The 25433-nt window shown below is 42.4% G+C and overlaps 1 protein-coding gene across 3 annotated transcripts in view; it reads right to left on the bottom strand.

The window, feature by feature from the left end:
* Positions 1-25433, bottom strand: part of NME9 (NME/NM23 family member 9) — a 592734-nt gene that overhangs the window by 68804 nt on the left and 498497 nt on the right. For all 3 annotated transcript variants that reach the window (XM_085648664.1, XM_085648665.1, XM_085648663.1), the window contains one exon: positions 22520-22651. In XM_085648664.1, the coding sequence (XP_085504790.1) occupies positions 22520-22651 (132 nt within the window). The remainder of the gene's footprint in view (positions 1-22519; positions 22652-25433) is intronic.

Below are 25433 nucleotides of genomic sequence, written 5' to 3' on the forward strand. Positions count from 1 at the left end.
TAATTCTGTTCAGCCGTTCGGGCTGTAGCTGCGTCTAAATGTCCTATGGAAAAATGCATGGGGAAAATGCGTTTTGGGACCCCCCCTTTTTCTCGGCTCCCGCTTGACGAATCACCCCGAGACTTTCAGGGTAGGAGCTGAACGGAGCGCCCCATTAGTCTTGAAAATTTCGCGAGGATTAGTCAACCGGTGCCAAAGTTATTCAAAATAGAATTTTGAGATTTCCTATGGAAACTAGGTTGTAACTATAACTATCTACTGGCGACCGCCAGTAGATAATATATATATATATTCACTGTATTCACTGAAAAAACGGTAGGTTTCAGGGGTGTTATAGTTAGCTGGACATTTCAATCCTACAAACCCATAGAAATTCCACCGTTATAGTTAGTTCAGCTAACTATAACTCGCGCCCCCGCAATGCACTGCTCATGACGTCACATATTACATCATTCATGGCATGGTCAGTGACATCACACATGTTTTTTTCAGTGAATTTCAAAGGCTTTTTAAATGCTAATTTCTACCTAGAACGTCTGTAAAACCTATGGTTTTTTCAGCGAATTTCAAAGGTTTTTTAAATACTATTTTCTAACTATAACATCTGTAAAACCTATATTTTTTTCAGTGAAATTTAAAGGTTTTTATAAATGCTAATTTCTATCTACAATAGTCCCAGAAACCTATATTGTTTTTAAGTAAATTTTAAAAAGACGTGCATACTTTTTGTAGTGAAAAACTAACTGTAACAGTAGTCTGTTATAAGTTATAATTTAACAGTGTTTAAAACTTAATTAGCATTAATTAACATATGTGTGGAAAAAGTGTGACGCAGCAGCTATGATACCTGACTTCGAACAACAGCGTTCACAGTTCGATTCCCGGCTCCAGTGGCACGTTAGCCCACCACTATGTCACTGTGGGCAACACCTTGCTTAATCTTTCCGGTGCCCATGAGCGCCGGCACACTTTCCAGGGGTAGCTGTATGCTTTACAAATGCATTTTTTTAATTTAAAACCATAGTGATGAGAAATATTAGCACGTTTTTTTTTTCTTCTAATCTGCAAGATTTTTTTTATGTCTTCCATTTAGAATTACGGCAATCAATAGATGTATTTAGTCATGAGATTGGAAATGACACGGTTTGCCGGGTAACAGTTTTTAAGCTCTCCAAAGTATGTACATATTAAGGACCTTATACGTGTTAGGATCGAAATCGAAACCTTTACCGCTTCACATTTTGTAACTTTTCCCATCATGTGCACAAGTTAAACAGTTAAAATGTGAGCATTTGTCAACTGTAAAACGTGACATCTAAATGGGCGGAGCCGCATCTTCCTTCCATAGGCTACTCAATAACCAAAAAAGTATATAAACCACACCCGTTGATTGATTAGTTTTATTTTTTAGAGTTATTTACGCGTGTCCATTTAGTGATGCAGGTGCTCTTTTCTAGAGTCGGATTCTTCTTTTGTGGCCACAAAACATAATCCACAGTTGTAAGTTGTTTGATTATGGCATAGTAGATATTTATAGTACGTAGCTATTTGTCAATATTAAAACACTTGTATTTAGAAGAAACTGTTATTGGTTGTTTTTGCTATTTATATGTAACCTCAACAGCTTGTTTTCAGAAAAAGACAGAATACAGCAAACATTGTTACTTTTCTGGCTCCTTTGAGCTCATATAGTGTGACTTTGTATAATATAATATTGACACTCTACTTCACCTCAGAAGTGTTGGTGACCATCGGCGCGAAGACAAAGGATTTATATGTAACGTCAGCAGCCACTTGGTCTTAGTCTGTTTCCCCCTTGATATCATATAGTGTGATTATGTATATTATAATATTAACAGTCATTGTGATCTCAGAGGAGTTTATGACCCGTCGGCGCGAAGATGAAAGATGTCGAAGTCCTGGAGAAAAGAAGCTCTGAACATATTCATCGCTGGAAAGTATTTCGTTATTAATCTTGTTTTGTATTCATGAGTTTATGTTCCTTTTCCTTTATGTGTGGCATCAGTGACACTCTGTATATTGTAATAGAGTGTGATATTTTCACACACAGGAGTTGGAGAATTGTCGACGCCAGGAGTAAACCATCTGAAATACAGCTTACTGAACTTTATAACTTACTTGATCAGATATTTTTACAGTGAGAATATTTTTCAAAATTGCAGTTTAAAAAAGAGAGTTTGCATACTTTCTTAGTGAGCACCGTAAACCCTACATTTCTGAATGTTTTTTGGTATTTCTATTTTTCTCTGTTGCGGTTCCTATTTACCTTCTCCCTATAGAATATATAGTACCAGTAGTGTATATTATTATACTACTTCCTATATATTCTTAAAAGAGTTAGCGGGGCAGTGAGCGACCTCTAAGCACTGCGACAGAACTTTCCCGAATTCTACAGAATAGAAATTGTAAAAAATGATAAAGCGTACATTTCTATGTAATATAAAGTAATTTGTGTTTAACTGTTTTTTACTTGTTATTGTTCTTGTAACCTGAGATGATGTAGCGTAGGAGTGTTTCTTGTAGCACTTCTTTTCTACTTTAGCTAAAAGTAACTCATGCGTACATATATTATCAAGAATATGGGGCAACACTTTTACCAACTATAGCCGGAAAAAAAAGGGAGGGTGTGGCCACGCTTAAGGGATATTTTATGAATTGCATTTTTATTTGTCACCCCTTTGATATATAGAGCTTCAGTTTCCAAAGAAAGTATATTTGTAATTACTTAATAAACACTGTTTCAAACCTAGACTGAATTTTTTGCTGCACAGCCACAGCTCCCCATCAGAAAAGTAAACACCACACTATAAGTAAATAGTGCTCCTGGGAAGTATCCCACCCGCCAACTTAATAAAAAGAAGCCTGCAACACACTCTGTTATTTTCCCGCTGTGATTTGTACACCCCACTTTGTAAATTTGTAAATAGTCCTTAAAATATATAAAAAACAATTTTTACCTTCACAATCCCTGTCCACCACCTTGTGACCACTGTACAGAGTTAATAGTGTTCCTACCCTACCCGCTACTACTTTGTTTTCCTCTACACAATTGAAGTGCGTCACAAAATGGTTCACAACAGTGAACCGTTCCCAACCAATAATGAGCAAATTTGTACTCTGAACACTTTAGCCAATAAAATGTCCATGGTGTTCCGCAAAGGGGGAGGGAATCGCTGCCAACACTTCTACTTTCAATGGTTACAGCCAATGAACACTAAGCTTGGGAAGGTCCTGCTTGGAACACATTACCCAGTCAGATGTCCCTGATGCTCCACGGAGGGGGAGGGAATGGCTGGCAACACTTCTACTTTCAATGGTTTACAGCCAATGAACATTAAGCTTGGGAAGGTCCTGTTTGGAAGACGTCAGCCAATCAGATGTCCCTGCTACTCCGCGGATGGGGAGGAAATGGCTGGCAACACTTCTACTTTCAATATTTTGCAGCCAATGAACATTAAGGTTGGGAAGGTCCTGCTTGGAACACGTCAGCCAATCAGATGTCCCTGCTACTCCGCGGTCGGGGAGGAAATGGCTGGCAACACTTCTACTTTCAATGGTTCGTAGCCAATGAACATTGAGCTCGTTGTTGGAACACCTCAGCCAATTAAATGTTAATTTTGTTCCGCGCACAGGAACAGAACACACCCTCCCACATAATATTAAATTTCATCTCAGAAAGTGACACTGTCCGTGATAAAAATGAACACCGCATTATAAGTAAACATTACTTCGCATTATATTAAAGGAAGGCTGCAATACGGCGCATTGTTATTTTCCCGATATGATTTACACAGCCTACTGAACATTGCCGCAATACCGCACATTCACACAACCTGTGTGCACCCTACACACTGCTTGCCGGAATACGGTGCATTGTTTTCCCGACAGAATTTCCAGAGCGTACGCAACCTTGCCGCAATACCGCGCACCGTTATTCTGCGGATGTGATTTCCAGGGCCTATGCAACATTCAAACTCCCTGCCTCTGCATCGTACAGACTGCTTAACTTAAGACCACAGTGTTCCTACTATACCCTCTTATACAATTATTCTCTTTTCTTTCACCCTACGCCTTTCAACTGAGTCACAAAATGGCTGCCAACACTTCCCAGATTCAACAGTTCGCAGCCAATGAGCCGCACGCTCGTGCTCGTAACGCCTCAGCCAATCAGATGTCAGAATTCTCAAATATCGATATCTCTCTAAAACTACTGAACGGACTTACCCCATTTAAACAAAAGCGTGCTTTCTGGACCAAGACCTTTCTCCCTGCCAAATATGGCGTAATTCCGTTCAGCAGTTTGACCTGTAGCCTTGTCTAAAGTTTCCTATGGAAATTGCATACAGCAAACATGTTTTGGGACACCGCTTTTTTCTCAGCCCCCCATCACGAATCACCCCCAAACGTTCAGGATAGGAGCTGACCTGAACAGAGGAACTTTTTAGAAAATTTCATAAAGATTCATCAAACGACGCCAAAGTTATAAGCACATCAAAAAATGCTTTTCCTATGGAAACGTGGTCCTAACTATAACTATCTATTGCCGGCTGCCAGTAGATAATATATATATATATATATATATATATATATATATATATATATATATATATATATATATATATATATATATATATATATATATATATATATATATATATTATAGCCGAAATTAATACGTATTTTATATATGTATTTATTATTGAACCTGTCTTAATATGGTATTTTTGGCCACTTTACAACATTTATGTTTCTATTGTGTGGCCAAACCTATATGAAAGAAACTATTGTGTTTTCTATGTCCATTGGATCGTCAATTGCACTTGCACTTTAAAAAGCGGAGAAAAAATGTCCATGAGTTGTCATGTGATCAAGGGCGGGATCACCCGATACGCGTCGTGGCAGACTGGCAATAAAATAATATTGCACTATATACCTGGGTCCATGCTCGTTTTTCCTGGTTGAAGCGGGAGCTGAGAGCGAGTGAAAGGAATATATACAAGGACCACAATTCTGAGCACTAGCGACACGCCCATTGGGGCGGATACATGAGGACTTAAAGATGACCGCGCACTGTTTTCAATCACCCCAGAGAACACCTGTGAGCAAGGGCGCCAGCCCGAAACGCGTAAGGTGATAAGAAGAGCTCTGAATGTTTCCTGTACATTGTGCCACAACCTCCAATAAAAGAAGTGCAATACTCATCGAGAGTGCTTCCTCGAGCAAGGGCAACCTTTTCTTCCATATATATATATATATTATCTACCGGCGGTCGCCAGTAGATAGTTATAGTTAGGATCGTGTTTCCATAGGAAATCTGCAACATTCTATTTGGAATAACTTTGGCGCCGATTGATGAATCCTCGCGAAATTTTCAAAATAGATGGGGCGCTCCGCTCCGCTCCGCTCCGCTCCTTCCCTGAAAGTCTCGGGGGGATTCGTCAAGCGGGGGCTGAGAAAAAGGGGGGGTCCCAAAACGCGTTTTCCCCATGCATTTTTCCATAGGACCTTTAGTCCAAGCTACAGCCCGAACGGCTGAACAGAATTACTTGAAATTTGGCAGAGAGGTAGTCCTCAGGTCAGGGATGTGCCTTTTGCAGGTCTGGTGTAAATCTGCTCAGTATTTCCTGAGAAAATAGCATTTAAAAGCATATATATATATTTTTTTGCGAAAAATCGCAGAAAATGCAGAGCCTAACCACACATCTCATCGTGAGATCTGATTGGCTGTCAGTACTTCATCCAAGAAGTGTTGGCAGCCATCTTGGGACCAATATACATGATAGCACCTCATTAAAAAGCATTGCAGTTAATAGAAGGTTTTAAGACTTTAGTTACATTATAAATCATTTGTTGATGGTACCATACTCATTTTAGGAATTGTGGTGTGTTCTAAGGTGATTTTACCATGTGAAAAAGCCTTCTGCTGTGATATCACGAACCATGTTTGAGAGAAAACTATTTTCTCATACTTTTCCCACAGAGGTTTGGAAGGTGATCTATAAGCTAAACTGAGAGCATATTTTCTGTAAATTCACATTATCTTTTTGAGTCATGTAAGAATGAAGTCTGACATTCTCAGTAAAACATGTACATCCAAAAAGGGCAGAGACTGTCAGTTGATTCCTTTGTGTTCTACTGCAGCTTCCCAGAGTGCTCTAAAGAACAACTAGAGCACTAACCGTCTTACTTATGACAAAAGTATGGCACACCTGAAGCCATCTTGATTGGAATAAAGTGGTAACACTTAAAACATTTAATTTACAAAGGAACAAAATGAGGGGGTTCATTTTGCAATATAAATTATGATTAGTGCTGCAGAAAGAAAAACTAGGGCACATTTTGACTTCTGAAATCCTCTTTTATTTCATAAAAACATTCTGACATGCAGACTGAAACATGCACTTTGAATACCAGCAGCAGACTTGCCTGGTGAGCAGTAGCTTTACTACAGTGATCTAATGATCAACTAGAGTACTAACATTCAGAATTTATGGAAAATGTGTGACACATCTGAATGCCTTCTTGATGGAATCAAAGTAAAAAACTGAAAGTATTTCCTACTGAGGAGACTGCAGTAAATGAGTAAATTAGGAAACTTCATAACAAATAAATCTCCCAAGATGGCCACCAGAGACAAAAGAGCCCAAATATAGCCCAAATATCACCCAGATGTAGCCCAAGTGTAGCCCAATGACAGAATGTACCAGAGTGTTCTTAAGAACAACTAGAGCGCTTACTGTTTTACTTATGACAAAAGTATGGCACACCTGAAGCCATCTTGATTGGAATAAACTGGTAACACTTAAAACATTTAATTTAAAAAGGAACACAATGAGGGGGTTCATTTTGCCATAGAAATTATGATTAGTGCTGAAGAAAGAAAAATTAGGGCACATTTTGAGTCACTTCTCAAATCCTCTTCTATTTCATTAAAAAATTCTGATATGCAGACTGAAACATGCACTTCTAATACTAGCAGCAGACTTCCGTGGTGAGCAGTAGCTTTACTACAGTGATCTAATGAGCAACTAGAGTGCTAACATTCAGAATTTATGGCAAATGTGTGACATATCTGAATACCTTCTTGATGGAATCAAAGTAAAAAACTGAAAGCATTTCCTACAGAGGAGACTGCAGTAAATGAGGAAATTAGGAAACTTCATAACAAATAAATCTCCTAAAATGGCCACCAGAGACAAAAGAGCTCAAATGTACCCCAAATATCACCCAGATGTAGCCCAAATGTAGCCCAATGACAGAAGTGTGCAAAACACTTATTTTTTGTGTATTTGCAGTTTTATATAGTGCAGACTTGTCAGGTATTGGAGTGCTTTACATGAACATTGGTTACATCACACAAGATCAAATTCATTTTGGTTGTAGACATGGGGAGATTAAGTGATTTGACCAGAATCACAGAATGTTGAGCTGAAGCAGAAACTCCAACCTGGTTCCCCAGTTGCAAAGTCTGCAGCTCTGGAAGTAACACCACACCCTCTCCCCTTGGATGCAACATTTAATCAAGTGGTCAACTGGATAAAAAAACTAAGATTACAAATAATTTAAAAGTTCTTTGTCGCTATTTGAAAACTCAGAAAATATGTCCTCATTTTAGTTTTTTAGAGCACTAACCATAATTTTGATGCAAATAAGACCCTCTCATATATGTAATTTCTAAAGGAAATGCTCTAGGCATTACAGTTTTGATTACATCAAGATGACGTCAGGCATTCCACACTTTTGTAATAAATATAGAATGTTAGCAATCTAGTTGTTCATTGGGATACTGTTGAGATGCAGAGGCCAGGGGCACGGACTCTGAAAATTGAAGGCAGGTAGGAGAGTGCAGAGGCAACAATTTGACCACACTAGGCAGGCAGGAAGGGCAGTGGCAGCACAACAGACTATGGAGGGCAGTGGAAAGGGGGGCAGGGGCAACAAACCAACAATACAGGACTGGCAAGAGAGGCTGTGGCAATATAATAGACCATTGTGGGCAGAAGGAAGAGGCAGTGGTCATACAACCATACATGCCAACAGACCCGTTTCAGCCAGGAAACGTCCAATGTTTTTAAGCTCAAATGGGCTTTACTTGATCTGTTTCCTGTCTACAATCTTCTCTTTTTCAATGTAACTCAAAGGGGAAAATCAATACCCCAGTTTTATTTCAAAATCTCCCTCTTACCAAGTTCAAAATGTTCGCAAGTATGGTACATTGGATCATGGTAGGCAGGAGGAATTTGGGTAGGGACATGGACTCGGATAACAGAGGACAGGAGGGACATTGAGAGGTGCACCAAACTGACCCTACAGGGCAGGCATCAGGGTTTGCAGCAGCACAATACACCACACAGGGCATGCGGGACGGGAGTGCAGCACAACAATTCATAGAAAGCAATAGGGAGGGGAAAGGACCATGCACATGGACAACAGACAACAGAGGGGAAAGAGGCAATGGTAGCTAGCTGACCATAATGGACAGACAGGAGAGAAAGCTGCAGCATAACAGACCATAAAGGGCAGGAGGGACGGATCAGGGGCATTACAATGGAACCGACAAGCCAGGAGGGAGGGAATAGGGGTCTGCACATAGAAACAGAGGGCTGGGGGCAAGAGGGCAGGAGCAGCAAGATGACCATGGAGGTCAGGCAGGATGGGCACTAGAAACAAGACACACCATGGAGAGCAACAGTGAGACTATGATGGCATACACACAGACCATGGAGAGAAGGTGGGAGGGGGTCAGGAGCAGCTAGCTGACCACACAGGGAAGGTGGGAGGGGCCATGGCAGCACAGAAGACCATGCATGGCAAGCGGGAGGGTTAGTGGCAGCACAATGGCTATGATGGGCAAGGAGGATGGTGTAGGGGCATGCACAAAGGACCATGGAGGATAGAAGGGAGGGTCAGGACCTGGGCACAGACAAGAGAGTTCAGGGGAAGGGGCCTCACAACAGACCGCGGGGGGCAGGCAGGAGGAGCAGTTGCAGCACAACAGACCAGGGAGGGCAGATGGGTGTGGCAGTAAAATGGACCATGGAGGACAGGAGGAAGGGGATAGGGGCATGGCATGTGGACAGGCAGGGTGGAGGTGGCAGGGACAGGTTATAGTCATCTGACAATGCTAGGCAGGTGGTAGGGGAGTGGCAGCTCAACAGAACACTCAGAGTAGATAGGAGTGGCAGGTCCATGGAACATGGTGGGCAAAAAGGATGGAGCAGGGGCATGCACAAAGACATCGGAGGGCAGGGGGAAGGAGAATAGGGGCAGCAAGTAAAGCAGAGAGGCTAAGCAGGAGGTCAATGATGGGCCATAGAATTGGCCAATGGAGGGCAGGATGAGTGGACTGGTACATCATGCTAAATGCAGGGCAGTGGCAGCACATCAGACCATGCATAGCAGGAGGGAGGAGGCTAGTCCATGGATTCAGACAACAGAGGATAGGGAGGAGGTGGATGGGGCAGCAAGCTAACTGTTCATAGAAGGTGGGTATTAGGAACTTTATTGTTTTTAAAATGTGTGTCTGTGCGAACTACTTAAAATATGAACAAGTATGCAGCATAATCTCACTTTTATTCAGGAAGAAGAGGACGTTTGGGACTGTGACTCCGGGCTCACTTAGCAGAAACATCCCCTGACCCTCCACCCCCCATTGCAAAATGTAATGCCCGTGAAAAGGGTAGGTGGACGCAGTGTTATATAGAACATAGTCCTGAGAGTACGATTGAAAATGAAAACTAGATATAGTATATGGTATAAACTATGCACCAAAAAGTGTGATATAAGATGAACCGGGGCGTGAAATACAATATGCAATACATTGTGCGCAATGACAGATTCATTGGAGAGCGCGAGATAGCACAGGCACTAGCGCTTGCTATGTGATATGCGCCTTGGAGTGTAATATGCACAGGGCAGTGTTGTGTAACCTAAGTAGTCTCTAAAGTTGTAATATAAAATATGTGCTGGGTAGTGTAACATTGCATATGCACTGTGACAAAGATATGGATCCCAGATTGTAATATGTATGGCATAGCGCTGTGCTTTATAACATAGGCATCGAGGAAGGCACGTTAGATGGGGCAATATAACCCGTGCGAAGGCAAGTGTGGCATGACATATTCACGGGGTGGTGTTACAGTGCACATGGGCTAGAGAGTGTCATAGCATACGCGCTAGCTGGTGGAATACAAAACAGAGGTGTGTGGCACTCGGCAGGCACTGGTGGGTGTAACACAGCATTGGGCTCAGCCAGGAGCACGCTGTGACTCTCAAGTGAGGTTTGTCTCCTTTCCAGAGAGTAAAATAAAAAGTATTACACATCCGGCGGTGGATGTGTGTTTTATTAACCGTGAGGGGGTTTCTTGCATAGTTTGGTCGAATTTTTGTCGAATCCCCTTTGAATGGCATGGTGTGCATGTGTATTAAATGTGCCCGTCTATAGCTACCCATGTTTGTATAAATAAACGACAAGGGTGTCTACTTGGAGAGTACCCACCAGCGGGGGCGCCGGGATTAGGCACGGTAGGGTGTCAGACATGTCAGAGCTTCACTAGCGGTGTGAATACATTCTACGTGGATTCATTGTTTGCATAGTCACCTTTTAATGAATATCACGCAAATCGTCATGGTGATAGGTACATACGGTTTGTCCAGCATGTCCTAGGTGTTTCTATAAATATATATATTTTTTTTAAAATAAAAAACAAAGGCCGGGCCCGGGGGATGGGGTCCCCGGGGCCATAAGTGGCCTGAGGAGGGGGGCAACACAGCCCCCCTCCTAAAGAATTAAAAAATAAAAAAAAGGCCATGACCTAGGTGTTGGGGTCCCCGAGGCCGATTAAGGCCTTGGGAGGGCCAAATTAATTTTTTTCAACAAAAAAAATTAGGGTGCAAGCCCTGGGGGATGGGGTCCCCAGGGCAAAAAAAATTAGAAAAAGAAAGGGGGCCACACAGCCCTCCTTCTTAAAAATAAATACATAAAATACCGGCATCGCGCCGGAGGCCACGCCCCCTCCTTGCAGCACTCTGCAAACGCGCCCCCTGGCCAGTTGTAAGTTGAGGAATTAATTCCCCTTCAATACTGAGGGTCCCTGAGGGCCAACTAGCCCAACAGGTATCTCCAGTCGGCGCCAGGGAGCTGCGTTGCAGACAGGTGTTCTGAGGCCACGCCCCTTTTTACACCTCCATGCAACGCAGGTCTGTGGCGCTTACTGGAGGTACCTAGTGGGCTAGTTTGACCCTAGGGACCCTTAGGATTCAAGGGGACTTAATCTCTCAACTCAGAACACCCACAGGCCCTGTGGCGCGTTTTTAAGTTGGGGAAATAATTCCCTTTCAATCCTGAGGGACCCTGGGGTCCAACTAGCCCACCAGGTGCTTCCAGTAAGCACCACTGCTCTGCGTTGCAGAGAGGTGGTGCAGGCCGTGCCACTTTTTACACCTCTCTGCAACGCAGCTCTGTGGCGCTTACTGGAGGTACCTAGTGGTCTAGTTGGACCCTAGGGACCCTCAGGATTCAAGGGGACTTAATCTCCCAACTTAAAATGGCTACAGGGCGTGTTTACACAGTGGGGAAAGGAGGGGACAGGGCATGAGGTGACGTGTTCAAACACGCCCTGTGGTGCGTTTTAAGAGGTAGTTTTAATCCCCTGCCCTATTATATACTAGGGGCTTACAGAGGAGGTCATGCTAATCACAGGGGGACCCCAACACATAGTGTGCCCTAGTGTATGTAGGTGTTTTCACTGTATTCTGAGTTTCTTTTAACATAGCACTGGCTCTAGGACTGGTTAGTCAGACTCAGTTACCACCAGTATCCGTCTGAAAAAGTTGAGGGTACAGGATGATTTTGCAACAAGGCTTGTTTCTGCTCTTCTGTTTGTTCTTCCGCACGTTATACTTCTTCCTGCACTTTTCTTCGTCTTTGAGGACTTCTGTTGCTTCTTTCTGCATTTCTTTTTTTTCTTTCTGTGCGTTTTTCCTTCTTTCTTCACATGTCCTATCTCTGTAGGCATAGCTAGAAATTAGCATTTAAAAAACCTTTGAAATTCACTGAAAAAAACATAGGTTTCAGGCACGTTATAGCTAGGAATTAGCATTTTAAAAACCTTAGAAATTCACTGAAACAACCATAGGTTTCAGGGGCGTTATAGTTAGCTGGACTTTTCACTCGTACAAAACCATAGAAATTCCCCCGTTATAGTTAGTTCAGCTAACTATAACTCGCGCGCCCGCAATGCACTGCTGATGACGTCACATATTACATCACTCATGACATGGTCAGTGACATCACTCATGACATCACTGATGACATCACTGATGACATCATCCTTGTGATAGAGTGGCAGACCTCCTCTCCCCCTAATATAACCTTTGATACACACATTCAAAAATAGAAATTAAAATTTTCAAAACAATGGACATACCAATACCAGTTACAACAACCTATTCAGTAATTGTAAGATCCACATCCACATCCACTCATTCACCAACAGTCCTATACAGTCACTCATACATGTACTCACTCATCATATGTACTCATACACCTATACATCCTGTTACACAATGCCACTCATCCATAAAGTTACTCACACACATAGTCACTCATGCTAATAAAGAATCAAACATCCGTTTACCTGCATATACAGTTATACACACACCACCACACTTACTTCTACAGAAACTTACACATACTTAGTCTTTTTAACAATCACTTATAGAAACACATACTTATTCATACAGGAACTCTTTCAATCTCTCACTCTCACATATACTCACTTATATACACCAATAGTCACATATACTAGTTTAAAACATATGTAGTTACTCATAGAGACACTATTGAGACAGTCATTCACTCACTAACACACCCATGCACACACTCATCCACCCATACAGTCCTGCACACATGCTGTCTTCAACACATACAAACAGTGAGTCACTCATTCATGCACCTATGCACTACGTAATACCCCCCCACCGAACCATACAGACATCAGACACTTATACTGATACTCAAAAAAACAACTAATAACCTATATAGACACTCATGTAGCTACTCACCAACCCATGCAGCCACTTATACACAAAGTGAGAGACTGATACAGATATTTACACATTCAAACATTACTCACTAAGCCATGTATTCACTAAGATACACTTAATCAGTCAGTTATACAATCAATTTTTCAAAAACAAATCATCCATTTAGACACTTATATACCCATTTATTCTTCCATCGACCTTGAGATATACATATATAAAACATATGTAATTTTCAGAAAAACACACATTCACTGGATGATGTCATCAGTGATGTCATCAGTGATGTCATTTGAGATGTCATCAGTGATGTCATGAGTGATGTCACTGACCATGTCATGAGTGATGTAAAATGTGACGTCATCAGCAGTGCATTGCGGGCGCGCGAGTTATAGTTAGCTGAACTAACTATAACGGGGGAATTTCTATGGTTTTGTACGAGTGAAAAGTCCAGCTAACTATAACGCCCCTGAAACCTATGGTTTTTTCAGTGAATATATATATATATATATATATATCCAACACAAGTTTGCCTGCTGTAAGGGAACCACCAACAAGTCGATTTTGTTAAGCTTTCTATTTATTGCAGGAAACCAAAAGGAAGCAGCTGGAAAAAGCTCCGCACAATGTTTGCTGCCGACGCGTTTCGTACTGTCCGTACTTCATCATGGGCTGCAGGCAAATGGCAGATACTTGTCACGGCAATTTGTAGACACCTGAAAATTGTAGAAGTCACCGCCCGGTTGGGCGTGGCCAATTGCATGGCCTGCTGGTAACTGTAGTGCCCTTCGTCTTACTCTAGTGAGTTGCCATGCAAGTGCTGTCTCTTGATGCAAATGAAACCCCAGTGGGTTGCGATAACTTGTCCTGCCGTTCAAATTGCCTCTTACAATCCCGCAATCAGCTGACTTGTCCTTCTCGCTGCAACGCCGGTTGGCGCTGTAACTAGACCACACCGAGGCATGGCGGAGCTCCCTTCGCGACTCAGGCGGGGCCGCAATAACATCCAACACAAGTTTGCCTGCTGTAAGGGAACCACCAACAAGTCGATTTTGTTAAGCTTTCTATTTATTGCAGGAAACCAAAAGGAAGCAGCTGGAAAAAGCTCCCCATGCATTTTTCCATAGGACCTTTAGTCGAAGGTACAACCCGAACGGCTGAACAGAATTACTTGAAATTTGGCAGAGAGGTAGTCCTCAGGTCAGGGAAGTGCCTTTTGCAGGTCTGGTGTCAATCTGTTCAGTATTTCCTGAGAAAATAGCATTTAAAAGCATATAAATACGCGCGCACCGTGCGCGCACGGTGCCGTGCGCGAGCGAAATTCTGATTGGTTGTCAGATGTCGGTAAACATTAGAATCGGTCGAAATCAGGAAGTGTCGGCCGCCATTTTGTCTCTCGCACTGAAAAGGAAAGGGGGAAAAAAGGTGGAAAACGTGAAAAGGGGGCAGGGAAGAGAGTTCCTGACCCCCTAGCCTCTGTCAGGGGGTCACAGAAGGACCTCCAAGGGCAAAAAAACATTTTATTTTTTTTTAAAAATATTGCGGAGTTGCAAGCAAAGTGCACGCACGGTGCGCGATGCGTACCGTGCGCGCACGGTGCGGGCACGGTGAAAAACCTTGAAAAAAAAAAAACATTTCATAAATACATAACTTAGCATTTTAAAAACCGTACAAATTCACTTAAAAAACCATAGGTTTCACACACGTTATAGTTAGGAATTAGCATTTAAAAAACCTTGCAAATTCACTTAAAAAACCATAGGTTTCACAGAGGTTATAGTTAGGTGGATATTTCACTCGTAAAAAACCAATGAAATTCCCCCGTTATAGTTAGTTCAGATAACTATAACTCGCGCGACCGCCACTCTATCAAAAGGATGATGTCATGAGTGATGTCATGAGTGATGCCACTGACCATGTCATGAGTGATGTAATATGTGACGTCATGAGCAGTGGATTGCGGGCGCGCGAGTTATAGTTATCTGAACTACCTATAACGGGGGAATTTCATTGGTTTTTTACGAGTGAAATATCCACCTAACTATAACCTGTGTGAAACCTATGGTTTTTTAAGTGAATTTGCAAGGTTTTTTAAATGCTAATTCCTAACTATAACGTGTGTGAAACCTATGGTTTTTTAAGTGAATATATATATGAATATATATATAGTTATAGTTAGGACCCCTTTTCCATAGGAAATCCGCAACATTCTATTTTGAATAACTTTGGCGCCGGTCGATGAATCCTCGCGAATTTCTCAAAATAGGTGGGGCGCTACGCTCCGCTCCTACCCTGAAAGTCTCGGGGGGATTCGTCAAGCGGGGGCTGAGATAAAAGGGGGGTCCCAAAACACGTTTTTCCCATGCATTTTTCCATAGGACCTTTAGACAGAGCTACAGCCCGAACGGCTGAACAGAATTACTAGAAATTTGGCAGAGAGGTAGTCCTCAGGTCAGGGAAGTGCCTTTTGTAGGTTTGGTGTAAATCTGTTCAGTAGATTCTGAGAAAATAGCCTTTAAATCAATATATATATCTGAGCCCGCTTACGGTACGCTTACCGTACGCTTACCGTACGCGTACGGTGGCGTGCGCGAGCGCGATTCTGATTGGCTCTTAGATCTTAGTAAACATTCGAATCGGCCGAAACCAGGAAGCGGCGTCCGCCATTTTGTCTCTCGCACTGAGTGTTATTTATCAAACATGATGCCCAAAAACATGTTACGGGGCTGTTTTGACAACTCCCTCCCACATAGTCATGTTGAGGGAGTCCCCAAACATCCCCCAAGAGCAAAAACGGTTTTATTTTTTTTTCGGCAACTTCGCCGAGTACGCTTACCGTACGCTTACCGTAAGCGTACGGTAAAAAATAGAAATAAAAAAAACACTATCCACACTTACCCCACCCCCTGTGCTTTTGGTGGCCGTAGGCCACCAAATGTACAGGGCTTATTACATCAGTAAAAAAACTATATTTTGGCAACATGAAATTATAAAATCGAAATAAAAAAAACACTATCCACATTGACCCCACCCCCTGTGCTTTTGGTGGGCGAAGGCCACCAAATGTACAGGGCTTATTAAAGTTGATAAAAACCGTGCACGGAACGCACTGCGTTAAGTGGACGTGCACGCCTCGAATGGCGTAAAGTAACTTAGCATTTAAAAAACCGTACAAATTCACTGAAAAAACCATAGGTTTCACACACGTTATAGTTAGGAATTAGCATTTAAAAAACCTTGCAAATTCACTGAAAAAACCATAGGTTTCACACATGTTATAGTTAGCGGAAATTTTACTGATAAAAAACCAATGAAATTGCCCCGTTATAGTTAGTGCTGGCAACTATAACTCACGCGACCGCAATCTTCTGCTGATGACATATGTGTCTTTATAAAAAAAATATTTTTAATATATGTATAGCTAAAAATGTATGGAAGAAGACATGGGCAAATAAGTGTCTAAATACAGTATTAGCATCAGCAGAGGATTGCGGTCGCGTGAGTTATAGTTGCCAGCACTAACTATAACGGGGCAATTTCATTGGTTTTTTATCAGTAAAATTTCCGCTAACTATAACATGTGTGAAACCTATGGTTTTTTCAGTGAATATATATATATATATATATATATATATATACACACACATATGGGTTTATACTTACCAGCAAATTAGATATATTAATGGGGTAAAGGCAAGCGAGGTAAAGGCATAGTAGTTGTAAAAGATAGTTGTTGTTAAAACTTTAGTGGTTTAGACTAAGTAGTGGTTAAGGAGTAGTTGTTTAGACAGTAGTAGTTCAAGTGGTAGTTGTTTCATCATACAGCCATCTAAACCACATCGTATGGCAAACTTAGCTGCCTCTCTCCCATCTGTAATGGCTTGGGAGAGGCAACCTCGGTCCTCCTCCGAGACTCTGGGAAGCACTTGCACAACTGTATCCATTAGAGAATGGGAGTAACAGCCCAAGGGGCTAGTGGCATGTGGTGTTTACCGACCACAATGCTAGGCTGGTGGAAGAAAATATTTTCTTACCGAAGCTGTCTAGCTTTTAGCATTTCCTGTACGGGGGTGTTAAAGGGAACACATCATGAGAAGTGGAGTTCTGTGAGGTGGGGTGGGTAGAGAGGAAAGCTGGGTCGCCCGGTGCAGGGTAGTGGCAGCAGGCAATAGATCTATTTACAGGAGCCCCTGTGCTGGGTTTGGACCAGGTGCCCAGTAGAACATCTGTTAATGCCTCATTGAAAGGCAGGAAGGCTTCCGAGGAGGACACAGGGTCTGAGTGGCACCTATATAGGTGACGCAACATCATAACCAATGCTACCGATGCCAACGATGTGACGGGGAGCCAAATGAGCCACTCTACAGCACACGCATGGGGTATTGCTAGAGCAAAAGTTTACAGATCCAGCCTAAAATTCGAAGGTAAGGAATTTGCAACTAGAGGTCTCTATCAGATTGCCACCATAGGAAGCTGCAGGTCCAAGACTCCGCAGCCCTACGCACCACCATTGTTAATGAAGCTCCCTCTTTGGTAGCCAGGTTATGGGGGAGACAGCATGCCAGAATCTGGGGAGGTGCTGGCATCACCTAGTTCCTAATACCAGTCCAAGTATTGATTGGGTTGCGGGATTTCAAAGAGATCCTGCTGCCCTCCTAGTCTTCATCCTCCTTGCCTAACCCTTCAGAATAGGGCAGGTTGAACGGCAGTCCGTCTCGGTTTCAGTGGATGCCCAACCAGCTCTGTGTCATCTGTAATGATGATGGGGGAGGTGCCAACGGTGGGCGCCGGCGTCGCCGCAAGCTTCGACATCGGACACAACGCTGGGAAAAGTTGCAGAGGTATGACCAGTGCCGGTCCGTATCTAGGAACGGATCCAGGAGGAAGCCATGGCGCCATGGCCGGAGCAGAAGGCACGGAACCTACGTGGTCTCCTTCAGCTGAACCTGCGGAGCCACGTCGGCAGGACCAGGCCATCCAAATATGGTGCCCATGGTGCCATAAATTTGTTTTAGTTTGGTGGGGGTCACTCCCGGCCCCGGAAAGGGAGGGAAATGTGGCTCTGACCCAGGCACCTGCCCCGAAGAGCTGCGCTGTGAAGGCCGAGGCTCCTCCGTCTCGTCGCATGACGGACGGGGTAAGGTCAAAGCATGCTTCAACTTCTTGGGCTTTTTATGGCGCTTCTCACCTGACTGCGAGGACTTTGAGGAAGAAGACTTTTAACCCCCAGAGGGGTACTCGGACATTCCCCTTGACCAAGACCAGGAGCGAGATCGACAAGGCGACCTCCATGGTGCCGGACGCTGGGCCACAATCAGCTTTAGGGACCGCTCTCTCAAAGCCTTCGGCGCAATGGCCCGGCAAACAGAGCACGACTTTGTGTCGTATTCGCACTCCGACACCAGAAACACACCAAATTGGGGTACGTGACTGACATTACGTGGTGACAGGCCCTGTGCGGATTGAACCCCAAGGCTCACATACCTAACACACCAAAAAGAGTTGACAAAAAGTCGAAAAAGTCTGTCAAAAAGTGACAGGGAGTAGCTCCCTTTGACGTTTCTGCGCTGGCTGGGACAGAAAGAAAAGAACGGACGTCAGCGTGCCAGGTTGGTGCCTATATAGACGACGTGGACCGACACCACCTAGCGGCGCGCAGGGGTACTTCTATCAAACAAATCTTCCGGATCCAGTCTGATGCCTGAAAGTTCAAAGGCAAAGAATCTGCGGTTAAATGTCTCTATCAGATATCCTTATAAAGGTAGATATGGAAGCCTTGTTAAAGTAGGTGTGGGACTACTGCTATCACCCTTAACTTTGTAAACAGCCACAGCACAGAAGACAGGCGGGATGGCAGAATTGAGAACTTAAAATTAAGTTCTCTATGGGGACACCCAATTACTGTCTGTAATAAGAAGAGACTGGAATATGGAAGTGTGTATTTTGCAGATTAAACTAGTTAGTCTCGAAATTGAAGGGCAAGAGGGATATGCTATAAGATAAACTTTATGAATTTCTCGTTCCTCAGAAATGTGTTTACAAATCTAATATCCAAGATAAGATGAACTACTCCCATTTCCAGGATTAGAAAGTGCCACTCCATTCTTGGGAACAGTATCTCTCTGCATCGCAGTTAGCACCAAACAATGGCAGGTGCTGGAGTAGTCAGTGCACAACCAATCAGATTGACCATTTATCCTTAGAATAAGGGAATACAGCAGGGGAAGTGCGGTCAGAGTGTCCGCCGTTGTCCGCCTCTGTACACTGCTTGTAAGGAGAGAATGACTGGAGAGGAGAAATGAGGCAATCTCTGAAATAATGGCAGAGAATAACCTGCAGGGATCAGCTACAGTCTACCTCTGTAATTTCTGAAGGAAACCTGGCACCTGACCCCCCCCTACCCACTCCCGCCCCACACTAATGTCTTGTGCTCTGGCTGGACAGAGAACCCAAAGGGGTTTAGTAACTGAGGTGGAAGAGAATTAGGAAAAAGCATACGCCTTCCTATCTCTATATCATCCACACCTCTGTACAGAATAAAGGAAGACTGTTGCTATTGCTGCAGGAAGAGGGAAAATTGGTGGATGTAGTCTCAAAACTTCCTACCTTGGTAGTGAAACAACTTTGAAAGAGTGGCAAGAACAAAAGTGCAATCAATTGCTTTGCTCTGCTTGCATTTCTCCGAAGATGAATCAGCCTTTTCTCCAAATAGCCACTGCCTGTCAGACGGCAATACCAATAAATTCCCCAAACCACTGTATTATGCATCCAGGCGCGACAAAGCAGCACTATGCCTGAACCCACTGAATGCAAAACTGCATCTACAGTATTCGACGCAGTTTGCATCATTTGTTTTGAGGCACCCATAATATCTTGCCGTAAGTCAGAGAAGGACCTCCGCATATGATGAACCAGGAGTACTGAGATTATTATTCACATTTATTATTTAAATCCCTGGTAGCGATTAGGGTTTTGGCAATCTACATGTGCTTCAGATTGCTTGTATAACCTGGGTCTGTTTTTTAAAACTGTGGATAATCAGCAATGCCATGCCCCACATATTGTGGGAGTATATGGTCAGAAAACATAAACCATTCAAGGGTCATCCAACTAAACTCTCAGAAGCAAAACATTTTTTACACAGAGCATCTAGGGATTTGGATTCTTTGAAAACAGCCAGAAAAAGGCATACTAGTTCCAAAATGCAAGGAAATGCCTTGTCACGTTTGTGCCCAGAATGAAGCAAAAGAGCAGAGCTCACCAGAGTTCATATAGTTTTGGAAGAAGTCTCTTACGTGCTACTTCTCAGAGCATTGCTGCATACCATGCCATGCTGAGAATGGGGACTTCTGTTCATTTGAGTCACTCCTGCACCTCCGACACCAACGGAAACCCTGAGGTGTGTCTACAGGCAGCAGATTGTATGGTGTGCAGGAGGAAGCAGCAGGCCTCTAAGATATTGCATTGTACTTCAAATGCCATTCTTTGGCTGCTTTTTCTTGGTATCTGGGACACCATACAATACTGGTTAGGAGCAGAGTAAGACCGTATAAAGTGCCGGATCCAAAAAGGTGGTCTCTTTACTGGCATTTATTAAAACTTCCCAATCCAAGATGTGGCAGAGTCACTACTTATGAAGTCAGTTCCTGGTTAGACAAAAAAACAATTTTACATAGAGATGAGGATGATGCTGTATATGAAATGGATGGCATCTATGGTTGGGTTGCAATTTCCACAAAGTGACAGTTGCCAGCTTCAGATAAAGGGCCTCTGTTGGCTCTGAGGGAGCCACAGGGATAAAAAAACAATGTTAATTATGTCTGCACCATCACAGTAGATGTCAAAGTGCCAAAGTTAGAAATTAAGTAACTGACCCTGAGCTCAACAAGGGCCTTGATGGTTTTGCCTCCATGTGATCCAGCGAAGGTGTCAGATGTAGGCCCCGCAAAGATCTCCAACATAGCATGTTGGAATGCTTCAACTTGATCAGCAGAGGCATCACATGGGGGAAATATCTCTCTTCTGAGATGGGTTGCAAAGTTGGAGGAGTCTCTAAGAATGAAGACTATCTCTCTTTAGAACATTTCCTCTTTTCTCCATATGGAGAGGAATAAAGAGTTCCCTTCTTCTGCCATTTGTAACTGTGACCTGTAAGGAAAGTCAGAGAATGAGAATGCGGGGTACTTTGAGTTTTGGATTTTGATATCCTCTTTAAGGAAGGAATAAATATGTTTGCCTTTCACGCATCGATGTTTTAGGTTAAATTGAGAAGCAAAGATTACATGGGGGTCCTTAATGAAGGAAGGAGCACACTGTAATTATGTTTAATGAAGGAAGGAGCCTATGTAGGTAATGTGCAACATCCATTAGAATATTTTTTTACAAGTTCGTGATGGGGAATAGGTCAAGTCGCAAGCTATCCCTGTCTTCTGGACCAAAGCGTTGGCGCTGAGATCCCCAAAGGAATGCCACCTAAGGAGAAAGTGCTGGACAGAGACTCTCTGTGTAACTCTCCTATCAAAGTTTTGAAATATATGTTTCAGAGGGGAGAATGAATCCTGAGAGTTCCCTAACACTTACCATGAATTAGAAATCTGAAGATGGTCATCAGTGTACTGCAGGGGTACCCAGCCTTTTTTGTGACACGAGCTACTTGTATTCATTGAAATGCATCCAGAGCTACCAATATTATCAGTTATACTAGTGATCACAACAGACACTATTACATTAGTGGCCAAACGATGCAGGACTACCAGCAGTGAGATCACTCTGTGCACCAGGAATGGTTGCCAGCAGCAATGTAAAAATGTTTTGTCAGTGTGGAATGCCTATACATGGGTAATACATAACAGCAATAGCTGCAATGCCCTAGAGACCAAGTTAATAATATTAGAATTAAGTAATCCCATTGTCGCAGGATTTCTCACTCAAATATCAACTTTAAAATATATTTTGAAAATTTAACAATTTTTCTCAAAAACAGCCTATGAGTTCTGAAAATTCACACATTTTGTCTTGAATACACACTTTTAAATACACATACTAATTTAAACATGCAAAAGTTTCTACAGTAGTACACTGGTCTTCAGAAAGGACAACTGGATAACTACCACTAGCTCAGAAGCTATTTGAAGAAGCCAAATTTGAGCCATCCAACTATGTTAACCATACCAAGGATTCCCATCTTGAATACAGGGAGGAAATAATCCAAAAGCATGTGAATCTATGAGTGATCCAAAGCTTGAGAAGATCATTAGAAATATTGTAACTATATGTACTTAACACTGAGAAAACAACCCATTGCTCCGAGAACTTGAGACAGAATGTAAATTCTTGGCACTACTGACTGAACCTGGAGAGTTCCCAAGTAAGAAAGACTTTAGTAAGTATGGTTATCTTCAGAGGCAAATGGAAACCCTTAGAAGAAAAAGATGCAGTTCCATTAAAATGGCACCTGTTTTTAAGGGAGAGAAACTATTTCCTTTTTCCTCCACAGGGCTGCTACTATCAGGGGCCTCTGCTTCCTTTTGCTCAGCATGCGTCATGTCATTTGCTTTGTCCAGAGGCTCGTCCTCAGTTAATGAATCTGCAAGGGACAAAGGCTGTTGATTAAAGACTGTGCACAAAGAAGAAGCACATACACACCCACAAAATCACATACCCCCCACACCCATCCACAGATGTGTGACATGGCTGACACATTAATCACATAGACATTGAACAATACTCATGGACCTTCCCAAACTTGCTGACATATGCTGTATTTCGACATACATTTTCGGAGTTCTATGAAAGAATCCATTACTTTCTTGTAACAGAGGCTCTTCATATCCTTTAAAATGTGTTTTTTAAACTATAGGAAACAAAACATTCCAATATTTCAATCAGTTGGAAAAACATTTATAGACCATTTTCATAGGCTCCTCCACTCACTGAGTGGAGAAGTCACTCTCTCAGTTTTCCTATTTTAAGCATGCTGAATTACCTACTGCATGTCTAGATGGTTAAAAAGAGTGGGCCTTCGTACCAGAAATCAAACCAATATTAAGTACAAAGGAAATAACACTGAGGATCTGTATGTTTCCATATAAAAGGGATGAATATGGCTTCCTTCCGAAAGGGCTAAGGGCTGCAGATGTGCAATCCTGAAATAGTACGATAAAAACAATATCTAGAGTTACCGAAAGCATGAATAAAACAAGAATAATCTCTGCTCTGACTAGAGCAACTTAACTCATTACTCAAGGCAGAATAAAGAAATTAGGCATTGTGTTGACAAATATGTTGAATTAGCCTGTTGGGGTTTGCCAGATGTACCCCAAACTTTCAAAACACATCTAAAATGATTCACACCTAAGAATTCTGCTGACAATCCACTTAGCGTTGTGAAGTGGCGCAGGGGAGTGGACTGGTGTACGGCACACGAGAAACCCCTATACGAAGCTCGGGGTTGTCCGACTAAGCACCGTAAGGTTTGGGGCAAATGGCTGGGGCAGATAGACTAGATAAGCTTTCCTCGATTGACTGTATGTATCACATGAGACCCCCTAGGGTCATGAGCTATCATGGTTTGGTATCCAAGCAAATGTGGAACTTCGTATCATTATGGAGATGTACTGTACTGCTGGTCTGTTTACCTTTGTCTAAAATCAATAAAATTGTTTATAAAAATAAATTCTGCTGAACTTTTGCCTACTTCAGCGTTAAAAAGGTGATGGAAACGGTGCTTGAACCTCACGTTGAAGCTCCAAAAGGACTTGCTGTCCACCACCCAGTCAACATTCAAGGTCAGTTGCATCAAATATGGATTTCCCTCTCAAAGACTGTTCTTTACAAGAGCAACAATAAACACATTGTATCAAAGTGCATTTTAAGTAGCAACTGAACTGTCATTTAACCAGCAAAAGTATAGATTGCAAAATCGTGCGAATTACAAGGCTAATGAGGCAGCAAAGAGATGCTGCCCCTTTCCTTGTGACTTGCAAGGATGTGTATCAATGCTTTCTGACTACTCCTGTGGACCCAAAGCCTTAAATGGTTACCGAATCAGTCAGTTTCCACTGGCAAACTTTAAGTTTTCTTTGCGGGCATCTTCCCCAGTGACATCTGCAGTCACCAGAAGGATCAGAGTGCTCTTTCCTTGAATGTCCCTTTGGGAAAGAGCTAATTTTTGCAATTGTAAAGGCAACTGTAGAGACTGACATCTGCTGTCCACTGTGGTCTGTAGCAGGCCTCCATCTCTGTATTTGAAGTCGTAGGTGAGCACTGACAGAAATATTTTTGATGAGGTAGGATTTCTGTGAACTCTGCAGATCAACCTGTTTGCACTATGCTGTGTTTATAAATCCGGTGCAACACAAATTGGCTTAGCCGCAGTCCACAATCACTAAGTGTAAGGATCCACGTTTATTTCACTGTTGAGGAACATCAATTTTCACACCTCACTGATGCCTGGTTTGGTTAAGGCTCATGCTTCTGTTAAAGTGACAAAACCCTTCACCAATGCACAAACCATCCTCGTAAAATGAGTGTGGCTTGGAATTAATCAAACCTTTTGATCTGTACACAAAAATATTATGTTGGATGAAGGCACGCTTTAAAATGTTTTGTAAATGTGATTGAAAGGTCCTTGCTAAGGTAACTCCTTCTCATGACATAATAGAGTAGATTTACCATGTACTGTCTTTAATCTTGCCTGACCTATCCAACATTACCACTCTCAACCTATAACAAAAGTCTATTCTAAAAAAGTGTCTTACACCAAGCACACTCACTCTTCGCATCTCTTTTTTTCTTGACTAAGTGCAGTAACAAATGGTTTAGAGTGCCCCCTACTGCATGATTTTTTTGTTTGACCATTTTTCGTACCTCATTATTTACTCTCTCTATTCCTGTGGTTTTATAACTAATGATTACAGCCTTGAGAAAGCCCCCCATAAACACAGCTTTAAAGAATGAAACAAGTTGGCTGTCTGCAATTCAAGCTGTGAAAGCAGTGGAACAATACATCTCCTACAAGAAGCAACAGCAACTCAAATTCTGGAAACATATCTATGAGCATTATAAAAAACACACAAAAATGATTACTTGTGCTCCAATAGGGGACATCAGCAACTTTGTTTCAAAGAACAGAATATAACTGAAACTTGCTCCTAAAAGGAACTAGATTAATATTGATGCAAGATTATTAAAATTTAAATCACGTGAAATCAAATACCTTATATATATATCTTTGACCCCTTTAGGAGTCAATAACTTATCAGGGGTTAGCAACTGCAATTGTGGTCACAAAGCATTTTATGCATTGTATAGCAAATCAAAATGAAAGGGGATACCATTCATTACAAACCACTGTGTCTTTGCAGTCC

This window comes from Triturus cristatus, chromosome 3_2 (assembly GCF_964204655.1).
Source record: "Triturus cristatus chromosome 3_2, aTriCri1.1, whole genome shotgun sequence".
Taxonomy (NCBI): Eukaryota; Metazoa; Chordata; class Amphibia; order Caudata; family Salamandridae; genus Triturus; species Triturus cristatus.